Source organism: Erpetoichthys calabaricus, chromosome 12 (genome assembly GCF_900747795.2).
Source record: "Erpetoichthys calabaricus chromosome 12, fErpCal1.3, whole genome shotgun sequence".
Lineage (NCBI taxonomy): Eukaryota > Metazoa > Chordata > Cladistia > Polypteriformes > Polypteridae > Erpetoichthys > Erpetoichthys calabaricus.
In genome coordinates, this window is record NC_041405.2 from 161,329,225 (window position 1) to 161,353,942 (window position 24,718).

Here is a 24,718-nt window from a genome sequence, read left to right on the forward strand (position 1 = left end):
CCATACCTGGCGACTCAAAACTGGCACAGCACCAGTTTAGGTGGACATTTGTGAGTGAGCTTTGTGATGGACTGGCATCACATTCAGAGCCTGGCCCACCACAACCTTTAAGCAATTTAGTAAATGGATGAATGGGTATACCACTATGTAGTACCCACCCCATAGTTTCAGCATTAAAGAGAAGACAGAAACACAAGTGAGCTTCATGCTCTCTCCCCTGAAAAGAAACATTGTTTGGCCCACCCTGTAGATAACTTGGGTTCAAATCCCACCCTAATCCATGACTGGGGACTGTCTGTATCCATGACTGGCAACTCAAAGCTGGCACAACACCAGTGTAGGTGGGCATTTGTGAGTGAACTCTGTGATGGACTGGCATCACCTTCAGTGCCTGGCCCACCACAACCTTTACATGGGACAAGCAATTTTAGTAAATGGACGGCTAGATGGATGGACGGGTACAATACTATGTGGTACCCCACAGTTTCAGGGTCAAAGACGAGTAGGCTTCGCACTCTCTCTTGAAAAGGAACACTGCCCGGCCCATCCGATAGATAAATTGGGTTCAACTGCCACCCCAATCCATAACTGCGGTCTGTCTTTATCTTCTTCTTATAGGAAGCCCCAGGTCTCCCAAAGTCTCACTGTGAGGTTGACTGGTGACTCAAAACTGGCACAGCACTAGTGTCGATGGGCATTTGTCAGTGATCTCTGTGATTGACTGGCATTGCACTCAGAGCCTGGCCCACCACAACCCTTACATGAGACAAGCAACTTCAGTAAATGGATGAATGGATGGACACACCACTATGTAGTACCCCACAATTTCAGGTCCAAGCAGAAGGCAGAAACACAAGTGGGATTCGGGTTTTGTCTTTTCACCATCTTAAGAGGCGCAGCCCTTGGAAAGTCAAGCCGTGCTATCATCATGTAATGCCAGTGATGTCCAGCAGATGGCAATGTGGTCAAATCTCCATCCACTTCTTAAGACTGCTTAATTCAAGGACACTCTGTCAGAAGTGGCCACAAAGAATGGGGTCCGTAACGGTCAGGGTGCTAATCCATCACACAGCACGGTCCACAAAAATACACACAACTCACTCAGGGTCGTCACCTGCCACGTTTAGTACAGGTTTATAGGAAGAGGAGCATTACCTATAGGCACAAGGGGACATTCTGTGGAGAGTGCCAACCCAGCATTCACGCTCAGTCACACCTGGCAAACTCAGAGCTGAACATGTTTGGGATTTGCTAGGAGCAGCCAGACAGACACTGGGAGAACATGCAAAGTGCACCCCGGCCGTGGCAGAGCTGGGCTTCAAGCTCAGGGCACTTTCCAGAAGTGAAGTGGAAAGTCGGAAGGCAGTGCCACCCGATGCTGCCCACTCATGGTCCCCAAAATTGTGAGTTAATTCAGCAGCAAAAGAATGAGTATCGTTAATGGAGGTGGGGACTGTTCAAATGACAGGCTGGGTGACCACCCAACACACTCACATACTTACACTCACACTCACACACACACTCACTCACACGCACACTCACACACACTTACACACACACTCACACACGCACACACACACACACACTCACATACTTACACACACACTCACACAACTCTCACTCACACACACACTCACACACACTTACACACACACTCACACACGCACACACACACACACACTCACATTCTTACACACACACTCACACAACTCTCACTCACACATACTTACACACACACATGCACACACACACACACACTCACAATCACACTCACACACACACACACATGCACACACACGCACACACACCCACGCTCACACTCACACCCACACACACTTACACTCACACAACCCTCACTCACACACACTCACACATACTTACACGCACACACTCACACTCACACTCACACACTCACACGTGCACACACCCACACACTTACACGCACACACACACTTACACGCACACACACCCGCACTCACACCCACACACACACACTCACACACACACACTCACACATGTGCACACACCCGCACTCACACCCACACACACACACACTCACACTCACACCCACACACACATGCACACGCACACACATACACACACACCCAAACTCACTCTCACACACACACACACACACACTCACACATGTGCACACACACCTGCACTCACACCCACACACACACACACTCACACTCACACCCACACACACATGCACACGCACACACATACACACACACCCAAACTCACTCTCACACACACACACACACACACTCTCACACATGTGCACACACACCTGCACTCACACCCACACACACACACTTACACACACACACTCACACACGCACACACACACACACACTCACACAACCCTCACTCACACACACTCACACATACTTACACGCACACACTCACACTCACACACACACACCTGCACTCACACCCACACACACACACACTTACACACCACTCGCACTGCACGATTCCTTCAGAAATGAAACAGCGACATCTGCTGGTGACAAGAGACTTTTACTGACTTGCACTCCTAAAGCCACATTGATGCTGTGTTCAAAGATCAAAGGAATTCCATCAGGCGTTAATCTTAAAAAGTCCGATTATAAAAAATAAATAAGAAATCTCCAATTCTAGTCAACAGTATTTACACATTTTGATTAACATATAAAATGTTTTATAGAGCGTAGCATGCAATACAAATATTCCAACCTTTGCCAGCATTCTTGTTTTCCAGTCTGATAAAATGTATTGGGGTGGCACTCACCATGACGGGGGCTTTATAAAATAAAAATGAGATCTGGAGATGATGTTGTCTATGAAAGGCACTATATAAAATGACAATTCATTTACTAAACACAATGCTTGTTATACCAACGGTGTTGGGCGCTACATAAAATAAAATGGCACAAATACTGGTGCGGTGGCCTCGGTGAGTGCCGTCACATAGAATGAAGGACAGCTGGTTGATCCCTCATAAACACCGCGAGGGCGTTCATTGTGAAAGGCGCTATATTGTAAAAGAGGTGACAGATGTGAATAAATATTGAGGTGTTGTTAACTGGTATTTATTAGTATTGAGATGTTGTTCTCTGTGTAAGGCACTATATAAAATGAAGGGGGGCTGATTTACTAATCCTTAAGTCATATTATGAAGGTGAGAGGCGCTATATGAGTGAGGGGTTGACAAGCAGTAAATATGCGTTGAGATGGCCTCTTTAGTAGCTAAGAATGAAACGCTGGGTGTTCTCAAGGTAAGGCACTGTAAGAAGTAAACGTTACTGGCTGATTAAACGTGACTTTCATTGTGAGAGGCGCTATATGAAGTAAATCAAATTAATTACAATGAGTGTAGAGCGGGTGCTCAAGAAATCAAGCGCTTTATTAAATGAAGGTTAATTGTAATGAGGCAGACACCATAAAATAGTTATTACACATAAAGCTCATTATTATTTATAAAACAAATATTTATCGAGACCCTAAACCTGATCGATGTATTAACCCTTAATATACATGAAGGGTGGTCACTACGAGAGGCACTATATTAAGTATAAGCTGACATGCTATAATCAGTAATGGTGGGGCATTAACTGTGACAGGTGCCATAATAATGAATATTCATAATGGAATAATGTTCTCAGTGTGAGGCACTATATAAAATAAAGATCGACTGGTTTATTACCCTTTAATATACATTATGGGTTTGCAATGTGAGGGGCGCTATATTAGTTACAGGCTGACTGGTTATAATAAGCAGTGGGGTGGCATTACCTGAGGCAGGTACCATAATAATGAATATTTGTAATGGGACAGATTGATGTATTAACTCTTAATATGCATCAAAGGTCTGCAATGTGAGAGGTGCTTTATTAGTTGAATATTATAAAGTTATACAGTAGTAAGCAATGCGACTGGTGCTTCAGTCACTAAGAGTTACTAGAAGTGGACGTTGTTGTCAGCGTGAGGCGCTATATTCAGTAAAGGCTGATTGATTTATTAACCCTTCACACTCAGTGTATAACCCTGAGAGGAGTTCTATTAGGCAGTAGCCTTAAAGTTAAGTGTTAGCTGTAATGGAGTTGTGTTTTCTGGGTGAGCCATTGATTGCTGGGTCATTCGTGACGTTCATTGTGAGAATGTAATCAGTGGTAGGCACTCTCTCAAGTAAACCTGATGATTTGTTTATTATATACGATGTGTCGATCCTGGATACGGTGTCCTCGGTGTGAGGCACTATACATGACAAATGCACTGACTGAGCGACACGCCACCAGCTCAGCAGTGTCCTCTGTAGACAATGTGGCACATTGGTAGAAGGTGTACAGACTGAAGTGGACACCCGAGGCCCGAGATGAAAAAGCAGAATGGGAATTCCATCTGGGATCAGTCAGGTGGGCTTGTCCTAAAACAGATTTCACTTTTGGGTTGGGGGGTTCAAACTTAAAGTCATTCCAAGGGCCCCACCTGTGCCTCGGGGTGGCTGTAAATCAGCCACACGTCTCATCAGGAGTGTCGTGGCTCTAAGAAGGCACCATTTGCAAAGAGCTGCTGTTGAGGAAGAACATTTGGAAGAAAAAAAAAATCACTTTCACACATGCAGGATTTCGGATTTTCATTGCTTTGTCCATTGCAAGTCATAGGGGCAGAAGGAGGCTGGGGGTTGGCGCCTTCTCTGTCTCTTCTCCCCACCCCCCTCTCGACAGAGCTCAGTATCCACCATGGTGTCCACTGCGGCCCCCCCCCCCCCTAGTCTGCTGCCCGATTAGCAAACAGCCCAGCCTCCCACATGAGGGCACGGCTGCTCTTGTGGCGGGTGACTCGGGTGGACTCCAGCACCTGCAGAGAAAGGTGAGAACAGGAGAAACCATCATCATCATCATCATCTTCATCAACATCATCATCACCACCATCATCATCTTCATCACCACCACCATCATCACCACTATCATCAACATCATCATCTTCATCATTGTCTTCATCAACATTATCATCATCACCACCATCATCATCTTCATTACCATCACCATTATCACCATCACCATCATCATCATCATCATCACCACCACCATCATCACCATCATCATCATCATCTTCATCAACATTATCATCATCACCACCATCATCTTCATCACCACCACCATCATCACCATCATCATCATAAACATCATCATCATCATCTTCATCAACATTATCATCATCACCACCATCATCATCTTCATCACCACCACCATCATCACCACCATCATCAACATCATCATCATCATCTTCATCATTGTCTTCATCAACATTATCATCATCACTACCATCATCATCTTCATTACCATCACCATTATCACCATCACCATCATCATCATCATCACCACCACCATCATCACCATCATCATCATCATCTTCATCAACATTATCATCATCACCACCATCATCTTCATCACCACCACCATCATCACCATCATCATCATCATCATAAACATCATCATCTTCTTCATCATCTTCATCAACATTATCATCATCACCACCATCATCATCTTCATCACCACCACCATCATCACCACCATCATCAACATCATCATCATCATCATTGTCTTCATCAACATTATCATCATCACCACCATCATCATCTTCATTACCATCACCATTATCACCATCACCATCATCATCAACATCATCACCATCATCATCATCATCACCACCACCATCATCACCATCACCATCATCATCATCATCATCATAAACATCATCATCTTCATCATCATCTTCATCAACATTATCATCATCACCACCATCAGTGCTGAGGCAGCTGCTATTTTTAATAAAATAATAAATGATTTAGGTCTGCGGTGGGTTGGCACCCTGCCCAGGATTGGTTCCCTGCCTTGTGCCCTGTGTTGGCTGGGATTGGCTCCAGCAGACCCCTGTGACCCTGTGTTCGGATTCAGCAGGTTGGAAAATGGATGGATGGATGGATGATTTAGGTAGGAATATAAATAACAAGCTGGTTAAGTTTGCAGATGAAAGCAACAGATGCGGATTGGCAGATAATTGAGAATCTGTTGATTCATCACAGAGGAACTTGGACAGCAGACAGGCTTGGGCAGATTTGTGGTCAATGAAGCTTAATCTCAGTAAATGTAAAGAGTGACATGTGGGAAATAAAAAATGTGAGGTTTGAATACACAATGGGCGGTTTGAAAATCGAGAGTCCACCTTATGAGAAGGATTTAGGAGTTGTAGTGGACTCTAAGCTATCGACTGTCAGTGTTCAGAAGTCATGAAGAAGGCTAACAGAATGTCAGGTTTTATAGCGCCTTGATGTGTGGAGTACAAGTCACAGGAGGTTCTGCTCAAGCTTTATAACACACTGGTGAGGCCTCATCTGGAGTTCTGGGTGAAGTTTATGACTCCATAAAGACATAGCAGCACACGAGAAGGTCAAGAGAAGAGCAACTCAGCTAATTCCAGGGCTACAGGGGATGAGTTATGAGGAAAGATGAAAAGAGCTGAGTCTTTACAGTTTAAGCAAAAGGAGACTAAGAGGAGACCTGAGTGAAGTGTTTAAAATTATGAAGGGAATTAGTCCAGAGGATTGAGACGGTGACTTTAAAATGAGTTCTTTAAAAACACATGGACACAGCTGGAAACTCTGATGTTTTTCTTTACACAAAGAACGACAGACACTTGGAATAAGCAACCAAGCAGTGCGGTGGACAGTCACACTTCAGGGACTTTCAAAACTTGACTTGATGTTATTTTGGAAGAAATAAGTGGATAGAACTGGTGAACTTTGTTGGGCTGTTGGGCTGAATGGCTTGTTCTCGTCCAGAGTGTTTAAAATGATGAAGTGAATCAGTCCAGAGGATCAAGACGGTGACTTTAAAATGAGTTCATCAAGAACACGGGGACACAGCTCGAGACTTGTGAAGGGTAAACTTCACACAAACATTAGGCAGTTTTTCTTCCCACATAGAACCCCAGACTCATTGACTAAGTGACCAGGTAGTGCGGTAGACAGGAGGACTTCAGGGACTTTCAAAACTCGGCTTGATGTTTTTGTAGAATTAAATGGACGGGACTGGTGAGCCTTGCTGGGCTGAATGGCCTGTTCTCGTCTCAGTCTTTCTAATATTACGTTCTAACAACAAATCAAATATTATGTTGAGATCCCCCACCCACAATGCTGCCTCTACTGTTACTTGTTTTACTTTTCGGATTTTTATTCCGCCAATGCCCCCTTGTAATACTTCAGTTGCCCCTCTTGCCAATCTGCTCCACAGCTAGAGTTGGGTACTCTCCTTATGTGGAATGAAACGATGAACTTAAATCTGCATACAGGACCCCAACGACGAATGAATGAGGCGGAGAGGCGGAGCTTCAATTCAAAAACTTCATCCCATGTGACTTGCATCTCCTGTTTCTGATGTGTGCTGATCTTCTCGGAAGTATCCATTCAACCTCCTTAGCGTTGTTGACTCAAAACGGTTGAATTTTTCTCAACAACACAAATGCCATTACTTGTAACAGGCGCATGTAAAAACCAAAATGGTTGATTGTAATCATTGTGCCTTTTTGCCATAAGTGTAAGAAGGAAATTTAAAACTTTAATGCCACTTTATATTTTACATCAGTACCCAGAGGCTGCCTGCCACATGAGATAAAGACTGAGCCTGCTTGCCTCAGAGGCACGCCCACCTGACTCATTTGACTTATCCACGCCCACCTGACTCATTTGACTTATCCACGCCCACCTGACTCATTTGACTTATCCACGCCCACCTGACTCATTTGACTTATCCACGCCCACCTGACTCATTTGACTTATCCACGCCCCCTGACTCATTTGACTTATCCACGCCCACCTGACTCATTTGACTTATCCACGCCCCCCTGACTCATTCAGCTTATCCACACCTACCTCACTCATTTGACTTATCCACGCCCACCTGACTCATTTGACTTATCCACGCCCACCTGACTCATTTGACTTATCCACACCCAGCTGACTCATTTGACTTATCCACGCCCCCCCTGACTCATTTGACTTATCCACGCCCACCTGACTCATTTGAATTATCCATGCCCACCTGACTCATTCAACTTATCCACACCCACCTCACTCATTTGACTTATCCACGCCCACCTGACTCATTCAACTTATCCACACCCACCTCACTCATTTGACTTATCCACGCCCACCTGACTCATTTGACTTATCCACGCCCACCTGACTCATTTGACTTATCCACACCCACCTCACTCATTTGACTTATCCACGCCCCCCTGACTCATTTGACTTATCCACACCCACCTGACTCATTCAACTTATCCACACCTACCTCACTCATTTGACTTATCCACACCCACCTCACTCATTTGACTTATCCACGCCCACCTGACTCATTTGACTTATCCACGCCCACCTGACTCATTTGACTTATCCACGCCCCCCTGACTCATTTGACTTATCCACGCCCCCCCTGACTCATTCAGCTTATCCACACCTACCTCACTCATTTAACTTATCCACGCCCACCTGACTCATTTGACTTATCCACGCCCACCTGACTCATTTGACTTATCCACACCCAGCTGACTCATTTGACTTATCCACGCCCCCCTGACTCATTTGACTTATCCACGCCCACCTGACTCATTTGACTTATCCACGCCCCCCTGACTCATTCGACTTATCCACACCCACCTGACTCATTCAACTTATCCACGCCCACCTGACTCATTTGAATTATCCACGCCCACCTGACTCATTCAACTTATCCACACCCACCTCACTCATTTGACTTATCCACGCCCACCTGACTCATTTGACTTATCCACGCCCACCTGACTCATTTGACTTATCCACACCCACCTCACTCATTTGACTTATCCACGCCCCCCTGACTCATTTGACTTATCCACACCCACCTGACTCATTCAACTTATCCACACCTACCTCACTCATTTGACTTATCCACGCCCACCTGACTCATTTGACTTATCCACGCCCACCTGACTCATTTGACTTATCCACGCCCCCCTGACTCATTTGACTTATCCACGCCCACCTGACTCATTTGACTTATCCACGCCCCCCTGACTCATTCGACTTATCCACACCCACCTGACTCATTCAACTTATCCACGCCCACCTGACTCATTTGAATTATCCATGCCCACCTGACTCATTCAACTTATCCACACCCACCTCACTCATTTGACTTATCCACGCCCACCTGACTCATTGAACTTATCCACACCCTCCTGACTCATTTGACTTATCCACGCCCACCTGACTCATTCGACTTATCCACGCCCCCTGACTCATTCGACTTATCCCCTCCCAGCTAACTCATTCAGCTTATCTATGCCCATCTGACTCATTTGACTTATCCACGCCCACCTGACTCATTTGACTTATCCACGCCCACTTGACTCATTTGACTTATCCACGCCCAGCTAACTCATTTGACTTATCCACACCCACTTGACTCATTCAACTTATCCATGCCCACCTGACTCATTTGACTTATCCACGCCCACCTGACTCATTTGACTTATCCACGCCCACCTGACTCATTTGACTTATCCACGCCCCCCTGACTCATTCGACTTATCCACGCCCACCTGACTCATTCGACTTATCCACGCCCCCTGACTCATTTGACTTATCCACGCCCCCTGACTCATTCGACTTATCCACTCCCAGCTAACTCATTCAGCTTATCTATGCCCATCTGACTCATTTGAATTATCCACGCCCACCTGACTCATTTGACTTATCCACGCCCTCCTGACTCATTTGACTTATCCACGCCCCCCTGACTCATTCGACTTATCCACTCCCAGCTAACTCATTCAGCTTATCTATGCCCATCTGACTCATTTGAATTATCCACGCCCACCTGACTCATTTGACTTATCCACGCCCCCTGACTCATTCAACTTATCCACTCCCAGCTAACTCATTCAGCTTATCTATGCCCACCTGACTCATTTGACTTATCCACACCCACTTGACTCATTCGACTTATCCACGCCCAGCTAACTCATTCAACTTATCCACGCCCACCTGACTCATTCAACTTATTCACGCCCACCTGACTCATTTGACTTATCCACGCCCCCTGACTCATTTGACTTATCCACTCCCAGCTAACTCATTCAGCTTATCTATGCCCATCTGACTCATTTGAATTATCCACGCCCACCTGACTCATTTGACTTATCCACGCCCCCCTGACTCATTCGACTTATCCACGCCCACCTGACTCATTTGATTTATCCACGCCCTATTGACTCATTTGACTTATCCACTCCCAGCTAACTCATTCAGCTTATCTATGCCCATCTAACTCATTTGACTTATCCACGCCCACCTGACTCATTTGACTTATCCACGCCCACCTGACTCATTTGACTTATCCACGCCCCCTGACTCATTCGACTTATCCACTCCCAGCTAACTCATTCAGCTTATCTATGCCCATCTGACTCATTTGAATTATCCACGCCCACCTGACTCATTTGATTTATCCACGCCCCCTGACTCATTCAACTTATCCACTCCCAGCTAACTCATTCAGCTTATCTATGCCCATCTGACTCATTTGAATTATCCACGCCCACCTGACTCATTTGATTTATCCACGCCCCCTGACTCATTCAACTTATCCACTCCCAGCTAACTCATTCGACTTATCCATGCCCACCTGACTCATTTGATTTATCCACGCCCTATTGACTCATTTGACTTATCCACTCCCAGCTAACTCATTCAGCTTATCTATGCCCATCTAACTCATTTGACTTATCCACGCCCACCTGACTCATTTGACTTATCCACGCCCACCTGACTCATTTGACTTATCCACGCCCCCTGACTCATTCGACTTATCCACTCCCAGCTAACTCATTCAGCTTATCTATGCCCATCTGACTCATTTGAATTATCCACGCCCACCTGACTCATTTGATTTATCCACGCCCCCTGACTCATTCAACTTATCCACTCCCAGCTAACTCATTCAGCTTATCTATGCCCACCTGACTCATTTGACTTATCCACACCCACTTGACTCATTCGACTTATCCACTCCCAGCTAACTCATTCAGCTTATCTATGCCCATCTGACTCATTTGAATTATCCACGCCCACCTGACTCATTTGACTTATCCACGCCCACCTGACTCATTTGACTTATCCACGCCCTCTTGACTCATTTGACTTATCCACGCCCTCCTGACTCATTTGACTTATCCACGCCCCCTGACTCATTCGACTTATCCACGCCCACCTGACTCATTTGATTTATCCACACCCTCTTGACTCATTTGACTTATCCACTCCCAGCTAACTCATTCAGCTTATCTATGCCCACCTGACTCATTTGACTTATCCACACCCACCTGACTCATTTGACTTATCCATGCCCACTTGACTCATTCGACTTATCCACGCCCAGCTAACTCATTCGACTTATCCACGCCCACCTGACTCATTCAACTTATTCACGCCCACCTGACTCATTTGACTTATCCACTCCCAGCTAACTCATTCAGCTTATCTATGCCCATCTGACTCATTTGACTTATCCACGCCCACCAACTCATTTGACTTATCCACGCCCACTTGACTCATTCACCAATCAGGATCGGCAGGCCATTAATGTGCCGCATACACATTTGCTCCTCTATAAAGTGCCTTTCTCAATGCCCCACATAGCATGGGATTGAAGAGTGTGGTCTTACCTCGGTGTTGACTTCATCACTCGGTTCAATGCCAGCATACTGCAAAGAGAAGAACGAAAAGAGAGGGTCAGCCATCCGTCGGCAGAGCTCGGGAGCACCCCCATTAGTCTCTGCACCTCCCTGCACCTACCAAAGCGTCAGCCTTTGGTAATACGAGTAGACCTTTCACAGGAGGCTCAGGGAGTCGGAGTGTGGGACAGTTTTCTCAAACAAGCCATGTTACATGAAACTTGGTAAGGGGTTCATAAAAGCAGTGGTAATGTTTGTGATACGCCATCTGTTGGAATGATAGGGACCACTCAGACACTTATCCTTTGATTAAGGTGTATTGTATTATTGTTCAATTGCGCCACCATCTTGTTTATCCATTTCAAGTTAAATCTGCGTTGGGTGTTTACTTGCTAAGATATGGTGGTCTGTAGTTGAGGTGAAGAAGTCACTTTGTAGGATTCAGTCCACACTCTTCAAAGTCCTAGACCAGCCTAGTCGCTCTGCTCTGGACTTTTTCCTGTGCTGCTTTGTCTTTTCTGTAATATGGAGAGCACACCACACACAGATCTCCAGGTGGGGGCTCACTAGTGCATTATATGTCTTAAGTATAACCTCCATTGACTTGCACTGCATACGTAGGGGGCGCTATATAACCCAATTCCCTGATAATTGCCACAGATTGTCATGTCTGTCCACTTCAATCAGGTCACCTCTCAATTTCCTTTTGGGTCAGATCCTTCAGTCTTTCCTCCCCCAGATGCTCCCCATGGTCCTGGCTGATCTCCTCTGGACTTCCTCTAGTGCTGCTTTGTCTTTTCTGTAATAAGGAGGCTGAAGCTGCCCACCGTACTCCAGGTGACGACTCACTAGGGTGTTGTATAGCTTGACGTGTGTTCAGCACATCAACCTAACGTCCTGTTAACCTTCTTCATAGCTTTGTCCTCTTCAGTCATGTCACCTCTTAATATCCACTGGCTTGGCTCCTTCAGACTTTGGCTGAAATGTTCCAGAACATCGTGACACCCCTACAATCGTGACGTTAGCAGCCTCCATTCTGACTTTGATGGACGTTTTTTTTTGATCAGCCACTAACGCCTTTAAAATTTCACGTCCAGGTCAATTCTTCCCCACTTTCGTAATAACTCACGTCACAGAAGCGCAGTCCTCAGGTTTGAGTAGGCGGACTCAGCTGTCACTCACAAGTGGTGGTCTGGTGTCATAAAATCTGACCCAAAACCACTGGTGTTTCCCTGATGAGTGTCACCTTGTGTTGCTGTGAGGTGTTGGACTTTTTTAATGTTTAAGAGAAGTTGGTGCACAAGGCCAGTGGAGCCTTCACTAAGTGAGGTGCCTTTGCTGCATGTTGTCTAGGGGGCGCTCTCGTTGCACTTACCGTGTTTTCATCCCGCTTCATTTTGATCCGCCTTTCTTCAAAGACCTCCAGAAGGGTGTCCGTCAGCCCCTTGGGTTTCGAGCTCTGAGTCGCAGGTGTTGGATGAGGGGATGTTTTAACAGCAGGAGAAACTGCACCTTGGGATGTCCGTGGCGGGGGGAAGATGGGGGCGATTCCTGAGGGATGTGGAGAGTCGCATGGAGGTGTAGGGGGGTGGAGGTCTGCTTCACCTGCAAGGAAGAGCACAGAGTGAGAAAAAGAAGGGCACTCTTGTGTTGACCTGAATTGTACTCTTGTTGGCTTTGCCAACTGCACTGTGATGGGCAAAAAATAAAAAAAAGAGTAAAAAAACTCTCTGAGGCCTGCACTGCCCACACCGGGTCATGTGGATAATGGGAAAAATATTGGCAATTTCAATAACTTTGTTATTTTTCTTTTTGGGATTTTGAATTTGTTTTTTTGTTTTCATGCTTTGGAATTTGCTGAGTCTGGTTTCTTCTTTATTTTGTAGTTTCATTTTGTTCTGGGTCTTATACAGTACTTTTATTTTATCATTGTGCTACACATCTAAGATGGCTTGAAATCTAATTGATCAACAGAGATCACAGCATATTTAGCATTAGTGTTTGCAGTGCACCACCTATTTGAATATTTCGTAATGAACGTAGTCATAAAATGCATTGAAATTTTCATTCCAACAGATGGTTCATCAGAAACATTTGTATTAAGAAAAGGCATGGAATTTGTCATTCTAACAGATGGTGCAAACATTTGTATTACGAAAATGCATTGAATTTGTCATTCCAACAGATGGTACAAACATCTGTATTAAGAAAATGCATTGAATTTGTTATTCTAACAGATGGTACAAACATTTGTATTAAGAAAATGCATTGAATTTGTCATTCCAACAGATGGTACAAACATCTGTATTAAGAAAATGCATTGAATTTGTCATTCCAACAGATGGTACAAACATCTGTATTAAGAAAATGCATTGAATTTGTTATTCTAACAGATGGTACAAACATTTGTATTAAGAAAATGCATTGGATTTGTCATTCCAACAGATGTTACAAACATTTGCAGTGATAAAATGTAACTACAAACATATGCCATGTTATATGCCATGTGGTATGGGGTTCATAAAAGCAGTGGTAATATTTCTGATGCACCATCTGTTGGAATGACAAATTCAATACATTTTATTAATCCAAATGTTTTTGATGTGCCATCTTTTGAAATGACAGAGACATAGTAACCAGGCAAACACACAGACATCCTGTTACTAAGGTGGACTAGCTGTGATACCTGTCAAAGATGTGTTGAAATCTTAGGAATCAACATAGAACTCAGCATTAAGGTTTGTAGTGCACCATCTATTGGAATGTATTTCAGTAATGCGTGTAGTAATAAAATACATTGCAATGCCAACAGATGGTGCATCACAAACATTTATAGTGATAAAATGCAATGCTACAAACATGCTATGTTATGTAAAATTTGGTATGGGGTTTGTTTGTGATGTGCCATCTGTTAGAGTGACAAATGCAATGCATTTTATTACTACAAATGTTTTTGATGCACCATCTGTTGGAACAACAGAGACCTAGCAACTAGATGAACACATAGACACTCAGACACTTATCCTTTTATTAAGGTGGACTGTATTTTTGTTCAATTGCGTCACCATCTTGTTTATTCATTTAAAGTTAAATATACATCTGGTGTTACTTGCTAAGATATCAGCAGTGTGCCTGTCTGCGGAGAGAGCGTTGACCTCGTTGAGAGGTTTACTTACCTCGGCAGTGACATTCATGTCTCTGGTGACTCTTCCTATGAAGTCTGTAGACAGATTGGGAGAGCATGGGGGGGTCATGAGGACACTGGAAAGGGGTGTGTGACACAAAAGGACGAAGGTCCAAGTCTTTAGAGTCCTGATGCTCCCTGTTTGTGGGACATGGACGCTCTCCGGTGACCTGAGACGAAGACTGGACTCCTTCATGTGTGTCTCTTTGGAGAATCCTTGGGTACCGCTGGTTTGACTTTGTGTTGCTCATGAAGTCCCCAATGAGGCACATGACCTGCATTGTGAGGGAGCGTCAGTGACAGCACTACGGCCATGTGGCGTGATTACCCGAGGATGATCCTCATTGTTGAGGACCTGAGTGGCTGCACCAGGCCAAGAGGATGCCCACGTAACACCTTGCTGCATCAGATAGAGGGTCATTTCCGAAGGGTGGGACTGGACCGCGTGTCTGCCTGGGGGGTTGCCAAACAGGATCCCGAGCTGCTTTGTCGTGTGGTGGCTGCGTCAATTGCGCTGTGACAGTGCAGGCTCCCCAACCTGACCTGACCTGATACACATCTCACGTTACCAAACAATTCACGTGTTAAATCAATCAGCGTATCTACTTAAGTTCCATAAGAGCTTCTCTCCAAAAATAAAGAGGACAAGTCAGATCTACTTCAGCTTTAAACCACTGTGTCTGATTTTCAGTGGGTCAGTGGTTTCCACCCAAGTCTCTTTCAGCAGCATGGATGACTCCAGGAATCGACATCTTGACTAGTAGCAGCTCTTCTAATCTGTGGTTCATTGAGACACCTGTGACTGTTGTCACACATGTGCACATGGGAGGCAGCTAAAGGGTCTCAATAATGGTAGTTCCACGCCAGACCAGGGGGTGGCGACATGCACTGACTTCCTCTCTCGATCCTCTGTAGACCATTCACGGGAAATCTCACATGGTTCCGGCACCCATGAAGACGTCGATTCTGGCTCCGGCGCCCACGATGAGATCACTTTTTGGCGCCAATGATGCTGTCACTTCCTGTTCCGGCACCAACGATGACGTCACCTCCAGTCTCGGCCTTTAGAGCCGCCATCTTTACACACCTAAATCAGTTCTGTTTTGGACATTGTACCCATTTGCAGCCAGGGCATATAATACGGGTGGCTGCCCCAAACCTTTGATGTCTCCTGTGTCTTCTTGTCACAACAGTTTAAAAGCAACACCACCCAATATTGAGTGAAAACCTGAGGTAGTGGTGAGAAGCTGAAGTACACCGGTCTCTTCATCGCTATTCTGGAGAAAACAACTCTTCATGGAAATTAAGCAGACCCCCCTAATTGAATTAAGACATGAACTGTTTGGTAAGGTGAGATGTGAGAAGTTGGGGAATTTGGACGGATGGACAGCCCACCAAAAAGGGAAAACGTCACTGGGGGCTTTTTATTACCCCAGCATGCTATATGGCAGCATCCCCAGATATCAGTGCCCAGAAGGAAGCCAGCAGGGAATGCTGGGAAATGTAGTCCGGCAGAGCAGCCCTGCTGGGGTCACTGGATGCTGCAAGAGGGCGCTGCTGTAATGGATTTTCACATGACCCGGTAGTACTTTCATCGGGCAGTGGCCCTGGCATTAATAAAAGAGACCCGCACTCCCTTACCCAGGCGAGTCGGATCTGGGAGGACGTGAAGCAACACTCCACTGGAGGAGGGCAGTGTGGTGGTGAGAGGAATTGGGGAGAAGATTTTTTTTTTTTATGGAGAGAGAAACTCATGCTTTTGTTAACTTGTGGAGGTTGTCACACACATGTGTTTGGGAGTCAACCAAAGAGACCAGAAAATGCCAATTCCATGCCAGGCCAGGGGGTGGTGGGTTGCACTAAACCTCTCTTTTCTGTCCTCAGATCAAACACGAGAAATTCTGCCTGTGTCTGATTGCGGTCCAACGATGTCACTTCCTGTCCCCGGTCCTGAGGACATCACTTCCTGTCCAGCCCCGATGACATCACTTCCCTTGAACCGCCTTTAAACCCCTCCATTCTCCCTACTTGGGCAGTTCTGTTTTGGACTCTTACCTGTACACATTGTATGCAAGTTTAAACCTTTTGCAGCCAGGGAAACAATATGGATGGCTGCCCCAAACCTTCACTGTGCGTCCAGCTATTTCTTCCATAAGGTATTTTGATGTAATAAACACACCTTGATTTGAACCCGGGACTCTGTGTGTGTTCGTGTTTGGGCTTTGGGGCTCGCTGACGCCCTCTTTGTATCACGACTGCTATTACTCTAGCGATATTCTGATCGTGTGGGCTTAGTTGTTCTCCCGGGGTGGTGGTACAACCATAAAGGACTCCACCATGTCGAATGCATCGCCATTGTCCAGACCCAATGTTTCCCCTGTGGCGCGATTTGCCACTTCTCATGTCCCTCAGATTGATTTTGGGAACTGAAAGGAGAGAGCCAGCCAATTAACAACCTGGCCACAGGGGATGCACAAACCAGTGTGTTTCTTTGTTCCCGTCCCAAGCCCTGATAAATGAGGAGGGGTACGTCAGGAAGGGCGTCCGGTGTCAAATTTTGCCAAATCAATATTCAGACAACAATACAAATTTCCATAGCGGATCGGTCAAGCCCCGGGTTAACAACAACTGCCACCAGTACTGTTAGCCAACAGGGTGCTGCCGGAAATCGGGCTACTGTTGGCCAAAGAAGGAGACGGAGGAGACATGTCCAGAGGCAGGAGAAGAGGAGGAAGGTAAAGAGAGTGGAACTGAAGGTAGGAACTTTGAATGTGGGCAGTATGACTGGTAAAGGGAGAGAGTTAGCAGATATGATGGAGAGAAGGAAGGTTGATATATTGTGAGACTAAATGGAAGGAGGGTAAGGCCTGGTGGATCAGAGGGGGATTCAGATTGTGCTATCATGGTGTGGATGGAAGAAGAAATGGAGTAGGAGTTATTGTGAAGGAACAGCATGTCAAGAGTGTTCTAGAGGTGAAGAGAGTCAGACAGAGTGATGATTATGAAGCTGGAAACTGAAGGTGTGATGATGAATGTTATTAGTGCATATACACGGCAAGTTGGATGTGCAATGGATGAGAAAGAAGATTTCTACAGTGAGTTGGATGAAATGATGAACAGAAAGTGGTGATTGGAGCGGATTTCAATGGACATGTTGGTGAAGGGAACAGAGGAGAGGAGGAGATGATGGGTAGGTGTGGTGTCAAGGACAGGAATGAAGAAGGTCAGAGGATAGTGGATTTTGCCAAACGGATGGACATGGCTGTGGTGAATACGTATTTTAAGAAGAGGGAGGAACACAGGGTGACATACAAGAGTGGAGGAAGATGCAGACAGGTAGATGACATCCTATGCAGAAGAGTCAATCTGAAGGAGACTGGAGACTCCAAAGTGGTGGCAGGGGAAAGTGTAGTTAAGTGGCATGGGATGGTGGTCTGTAGGATGATGTTGGAGATCAAGAAGAGGAAGAGAGTGAGGGCAGAGCCAAGGATCAAATGGTGGAAGTTGAAAAAGGAAAACTGCAAGGTTGAGTTTAGTGAGGAGGTGAGACAGGCACTGGGTGGCAGTGAAGAGTCACCAGACAGCTGGGAAACTACAGCAGATGTAGTAAGGGTGACACCAAGAAGGGTGCTTGGCGTGACATCTGGAAAGAGGAAGGAGGAAAAGGAAACCTGGTGGTGGAATGAGGAAATACAGGAGAGTATACAGAGGAAGAGGATGGTGATGAAGAAGTGGGATAGTCAGAGAGATGCAGAAAGTAGACAAGAGTACAAGGAGATAAGGTGCAAGGTGAAGAGAGAGGTGGCGAAGGCTAAAGAAAAGGAGTATGATGAGTTGCATGAGAGGTTGGACACTAAGGAGGGAGAAAAGGACCGGTGGGCTACAGAGAGGGGCAGAGCTGGGAAAGATGAGCAGCAGGTTAGGGTGATAAAGGATAAAGATGGAAACATACTCACAAGTGAGGAGAGTGTGATGAGAAGATGGAAAGAGTACTTTGAAAGGCTGATGAATGAAGAGAACGAGAGAGAGAAGAGGTTGGATGATGTGGAGATAGTGAATCAGGAAATGCAATGGATTAGCAAGGAGGAAGTAAGGACAGCGAGGAAGAGGATGAAAAATGGAACGGCCGTTGGTCCAGATGACATACCTGTGGAAGCATGAAGGTGTTTAGGAGAGATGGCAGTGGAGTTTTTAAGCAGATTGTTTAATGGAATCTTGGAAAGTGAGAGGATGCCTGAGGAGTGGAGAAGAAGTGTACTGGTGCTGATATTTAAGAATAAAGGGGATGTGCAGGACTGCAGTAACTACAGGGGATAAAATTGATGAGCCACAGCATGAAGTTATGGGAAAGAGTAGTGGAAGATCAGTTAAGAAGTGAGGTGATGATTAGTGAGCAGCAGGATGGTTTCATGTCAAGAAAGAGCACCACAGATGAGATGTTTGCTCTGAGAGTGTTGATGGAGAAGTTTAGAGAAGACCAGAAGGAGTTGCATTGCGTCTTTGTGGACCTGGAGAAAGCATATGACAGGGTGACTGAGAGGAGCTGTGGTATTGTATGAGGAAGTCGGGAGTGGCAGAGAAGTATGTAAGAGTTGTACAGGATATGTACGAGGAGGAGTGACGGAGGTGGGATTACATCAGGGATCGGCTCTGAGCCCTTTCTTATTTGCAATGGTGATGGACAGGTTGACAGACGAGATTAGACAGGAGTCCCCGTGGACTGTAATGTTTGCTGATGACATTGTGATCTGTAAAGAGTAGGGAGCAGGTTACGGAGACCCTGGAGAGGTGGAGATATGAGAGGAGAGGAATGAAGGTCAGTAGGACCACCAACACAGAATACATGTGTGTGAATGAGAGGGGATGTCAGTGGAATGGTGAGGATGAGGGGAGTAGAGTTGGTGAAGGTGGATGAGTTTAAATACTTGGGATCAACAGTACAGAGTAATGGAGATTGTGGAAGAGAAGTGAAGAAGAGAGTGCAGGCAGGGTGGAGTGGGTGGAGAAGAGTGTCAGGAGTAATCTGTGACAGACGAGTATCAACAAGAGTGAAAGGGAAGGTCTACAGGACGGTAGTGAGACCAGCTCTGTTATATGGGCTGGAGACGGTGGCACAGGAGTCAGAGCTGGAGGTGGCAGAGTTAAAGATGTTAAGATTGGCATTGGGTGTGACGAGGATGGGCAGGATTAGAAATAAGGACATTAGAGGGTCAGCTCAGGTGGGACGGTTGAGAGACAAAGTCAGAGAGGAGAGATTACATTGGTTTGGATATATACAGAGGAGAGATGAGGGGTATAATGAGAGAAGGGTGTTAAGGATAGAGCTGCCAGGGAAGAGGAGAAGAGGAAGTCCTAAGAGAAGGTTTATGGACGTGCTGAGAGAGGAGATGCAGATGATGGGTGTAACTGAACAAGATGAAGAGGACAGAAAGATATGGAAGATGATCCACTGTAGCAACCCCTAATGGGAGCAGCCAAAAGAAGAAGATTACTGGCCAGTTAACAGCAAGCAGCTCTACCTGCCAATGTGTCGCCTCCAGATTTTGTGCAGACACCTAATTAGTTTCCAGCAGACGTAAGGCAGCCTACCTGGCTCTAGCGTGCCGTTTGCAGGGCTGTGGTCCACTGTGTCGATTCCCATCTCAGCAGAGGGAGGTAACTGGTTGCTGCCCCTGGTGCTGCGCAGCTCCTCTTCTCGCTTGAGATCTTCCTCGATTTCCTGGGCGATCATCTCCAGGGTGCGCCGCTTGCGGGGACTGATGTTAAACGGCTCAGTCAAGTCCATCTGCAGGGCTTTGGACCAGAAGTCGTTGACCTCTGTGCTTGCTGGCCAGAGTGTTAACTGACTTTTGGGTTCTGTCTTGGAGGGTAGAGGTGGAGGATCATCCCGTAGATCTGCAAGCCTGCTGAATGCTTTAGGGCCTGTCCATGAGGTTCCGGATACCCCCGAAATTTCTACTGAATGTCTGCCTTGTGGCGTCTCCCAATTCGGTGGTTGCCCCCACGCCTTGGAGAAACTGTCTTTGGTCAAGGCTTCTTCACCCTCCAGTGAAAATGACACACTCTTGTGCGCCTCGGTGTTTGGCCGAGTCACCTCATGATCAGAAGTATTCACAGACACTTGATTGTCCTCCTGGATGAATGGAGTTTGATGTCCTTTTTTGCTGCTCTTCTCCTCCTGGGGCCTCTGATTGTCTGGACAGGACTCTTCCACGCTTGAGGTCTTGCGTTCAGCTTCTCGCTGCATGATCAGGCTCTCTCGGCTTTTTGTCTTATTCTTCCTGGGTAACGAGAAGCTAAACGGCTCATCCTTCAAGAGAAGGGGCTTTGTCTTGATTTCTACCATTTCGTCCAGGTTGGAGCGAGAGATCCCTCGTTCGCGCCGCAGGCTCTCCTCCCTCTCCTGGCTAATGCGGATCTCCCTCTCAATGGGAGTCTCTGCCTTTGGAGTCCATGGCTCCTTGGTGGGGCTAAACATTTCGCTGGAGGCACTGTCATCGCTGATGTATCCGGTGCCGAATTCGCCCGAAAGTTCCTCTAAGCCCGAGTCGAGCTCATCAATGGAGGAAGTCAGGACGCTGTCTCGTTTTATCTCAAGTCCGGCCTGCTTCACACTGAAGCTTTTCGCACTTAAACTTCGGTCAGGTTGTTCACGGTAAACCCTGACATCTTTGGGTGGCCAATCTTTTGTAAGTGTCCAGTCCTGGAAAACGGTCGACAGGCTGATGGCCTTCTTGGGACGTTGGGGTAAAGAGGTCTGGTTGGACTTCTCAAGCATGAGGAACTGCTGCCGGGCGGCGTTGAAGTTAATTTGTTCGGTGTTCACGGTTCCGGGCTCCACCTTGTAGGGTGTGTGCTGCCGCAGGGATAGCGGACTGTAATGGAGGGAGAATTCCTGTCCATGTTCCGGAGTCTCGGACAGATCCAGGACATCTAAGGAGCTCCATTTCCTTCCCGGGCTCAGTTTGGATTTGGGTGCTTGGTTGCGAATGATTTCTATCCTATCGTAATCCAGTTCTTCTTTTTCTGGCGAGGGGCCTGCATCCTTCACTTTGTACTTGGACTCTCCGTTCTCGGACACAAAAAGTTTTGTGGGCTTCCTCTCTTCCTGGTAGGCCCTCAGCTCAAAGCTGTTCTCCTTCTTCAGGGTGGTCAGTTTCTCTTCCCGCTCTGGAGATGTCATCCAGGCTAAGGTTTTGTCGGATTCTGCCAGCGGAGTTTCTTCAACAAAGGAGTAAAAGCCTTCCCGTGAGCCTGTGGAGCTAGCAGGACTTGACGGAGTCCATGGCAATTTCTCCTCTGTCCGCATCACTTGTCGACTGCTGACAAACATCTCTTCTCTCTCTTGTCCCTGGCAATCTGGGGTTAAATTGTTGTTGTAGACGAGAGGACTCTTTGCTGGTGAGTGAGGATTTTTGGTCATTTTAGCTTTACATTCATTTGATGTCAAAACGCCTAAAGGTGAGTCAGTGGGCCCTGGAGGCCGCCGTGATGATCTGCAGCCACCACTTGTTAGACACGTTTTCCACTGATGAGTTGGACTCGAGATTCCAGCATTCTTCTAAATTCACCCAACAGTTGTTTTCATGGATGACCCGTTTCTTCTCTTGGTGAGTCAATCCATATCCATGAGGAGACACATTGGAGTCTTTCTGAAATGAAGAAAACATGGACTTTAGTCCAGGAAACAAGCAAAATACAGTAAACCCTCTCCGTTTCTGTGGATTCACTTATCTGCTCATTTCACAACACCCGTGGGCTACTCATGCCTATTCACGGCCTTGGGACATGGTGCAATAACAACCTCACATGATGTCCTGAGAAGTGCCACATGTGCTAAATGGATTAGCATGAGTCTAACTGAAAAGATTGGGGAAGCCATTGAACTCCATTCGTGATGAGGACCGGAGCTTCTAGAGGAATTCTCAGTAAGTGCCGATCATAGGCTTACCCTGGATAAGTCCCTTTACTTTATACACGCCACCCATCACTACTGCAACTTGAATTGTTTAACAAAGCCCTGGGATTGGCGCTGCTGTCGTCACTTGTGGCCTCTGGTGAAGCACCGACAGGACAATGGAGTTCGACTATGTAAAGCATAATTCTTCTTCTTCTTTCGGCTGCTCTTGTTAGGGGTCACCACAGCAGATCATCTTTTTCCATATCTTTCTGTCCTCGTCATCTTACTATGTCACAACCATTACCTTAATGTCCTCTCTCACCACATCCATAAACCTTCTCTTAGTCCTTCCTCTCCTCCTCTTGCCTGGCAGCTCTATCCTTAGTACCCTTCTCTCATTATACTCATCATCTCTCCTCTGCACATCTCCAAACCAGTGCAATCTCGCCTGTCTGACTTTGTCTCCCAACCGTCCCACCTGAGCTGACCCTCTGATGTCCTCATTTCTAATCCTGTCCATCCTCATCACACCCAATGCAAATCTTAGCATCTTTAACTCTGCCATCTCCAGCTCTGTCTCCTGTGTCACCGTCTCCAACCCATTTAACACAGCTGGTCTCACTGCCGTCCTGTAGACCTTCCCTTTCACTCTTGCTGATACCCGTCTGTCACAGATTACTCCTGACACTCTTCTCCACCCACTCCACCCTGCCTGCACTCTCTTCTTCACTTCTCTTCCACAATCCCCATTACTCTGTACTGTTGATCCCAAGTATTTAAACTCATCCACCTTCTCCAACTCTACTCCGCTCATCCTCACCATTCCACTGACCTCCCTCTCATTCACACACATGTATTCTGTCTTGGTGGTCCTGCTGACCTTCATTCCTCTCCTCTCATATCTCCACCTCTCCAGGGTCTCCTCAACCTGCAGATCACAATGTCATCAGCAAACATCACAGTCCACGGGGACTTCTGTCTAATCTCGTCTGTCAACCTGTCCATCGCCATTGCAAATAAGAAAGGGGCTCAGAGCCGATACCTGATGTCATCCCACCTCCATCACTCCTACTACAGACCTCACCACGGTCACACTTCATATCCTGTACAACTCTTACGTACTTCTCTGCCACTCCCGACTTCCTCATACAATACCACAGCTCCTCTCAGTCACCCTGTCATATGCTTTCTGAAGGTCCACAAAGACACAATGCTACTCCTTCTGGCCTTCTTTATACTTCTCCATCAACACCCTCAGAGCAAACATCTCGTCTGTGGTGCTCTCTCTTGACTATGTAGACCATAATAATAAATAATAATGATAAATCTTTATACTTATATAGCACTTTTCTGACTACTCAAAGTGCTCTCCACAGATGCAGAGAGCGAACTCACAACCTCCTTACTGCAGAGCACAGGTTCTTTAGCTATGGGTTGAGACCCATTTTGGTTTGCGTGTTGTCTGATTTTGGGCTCTGCAGACTTGTGATTCACAATCGTAATGAACGTGAAGGGGTCTCATATGCTCTGTGTAGTTTCTTGCCATGAGTCGCTGCACTTAGTTTAAGCAAATGCCATCACTACTCTAAGACCAGTGTTGGCGAATCTCCAAGAGAGGACCCACAAGGGTAGACTGTCTGCGGCGACTCTCCTAAGGGGACCACCTCCCCGGGATGACTGTCATCAGCGGATCTGAGTCTCGAAAAACACAAAAAGGCCACTTTGGGTCGTGAAAAAAAAAAACAAAAAACGTGTAAGAACCACTGATGTAGAGGAAGGAAAAGTCAGAAGAAGGTGGTGAACCTGCAGAAGGATCATGGAATGTGGGAGCAGAAGTGGACAGAGAATCCGTCTCTCGCTCCTTCGGCGAGAAA

At 46.3% G+C, this 24,718-nt stretch overlaps 1 protein-coding gene and 1 long non-coding RNA gene across 5 annotated transcripts in view; both read right to left on the reverse strand.

The window, feature by feature from the left end:
* Positions 1-2,510: 2,510 nt before the first annotated feature.
* Positions 2,511-24,718, reverse strand: part of misp (mitotic spindle positioning) — a 28,842-nt gene continuing 6,634 nt past the window's right edge. The window contains exons 2-6 of one of the 2 annotated variants that reach the window (XR_007936471.1): positions 20,534-22,596; positions 13,136-13,365; positions 11,752-11,790; positions 3,837-4,845; positions 2,511-3,692 (exon numbers count right to left, since the gene is read on the reverse strand). Coding sequence is in view for 1 of the 2 variants with exons in the window: in XM_028816648.2 (XP_028672481.1) it covers positions 4,756-4,845; positions 11,752-11,790; positions 13,136-13,365; positions 20,534-22,367 (2,193 nt within the window). In the remaining variant the exon portion in view is untranslated. Of the gene's footprint in view, positions 4,846-11,751; positions 11,791-13,135; positions 13,366-20,533; positions 22,597-24,718 lie in introns of both variants that reach the window. The other variant, XM_028816648.2, reaches the window with a different exon arrangement.
* On the reverse strand, positions 4,960-5,788 carry LOC127529875 (uncharacterized). 3 transcript variants are annotated; one of them, XR_007936479.1, is made up of 3 exons: positions 5,619-5,788; positions 5,346-5,399; positions 4,960-5,099 (listed from the first exon to the last, which is right to left on the reverse strand). It is a non-coding gene; the product is annotated as an uncharacterized LOC127529875 (long non-coding RNA). The 3 variants fall into 3 exon arrangements; XR_007936478.1 differs by having other exon boundaries at positions 5,337-5,399; XR_007936477.1 differs by having other exon boundaries at positions 5,331-5,399.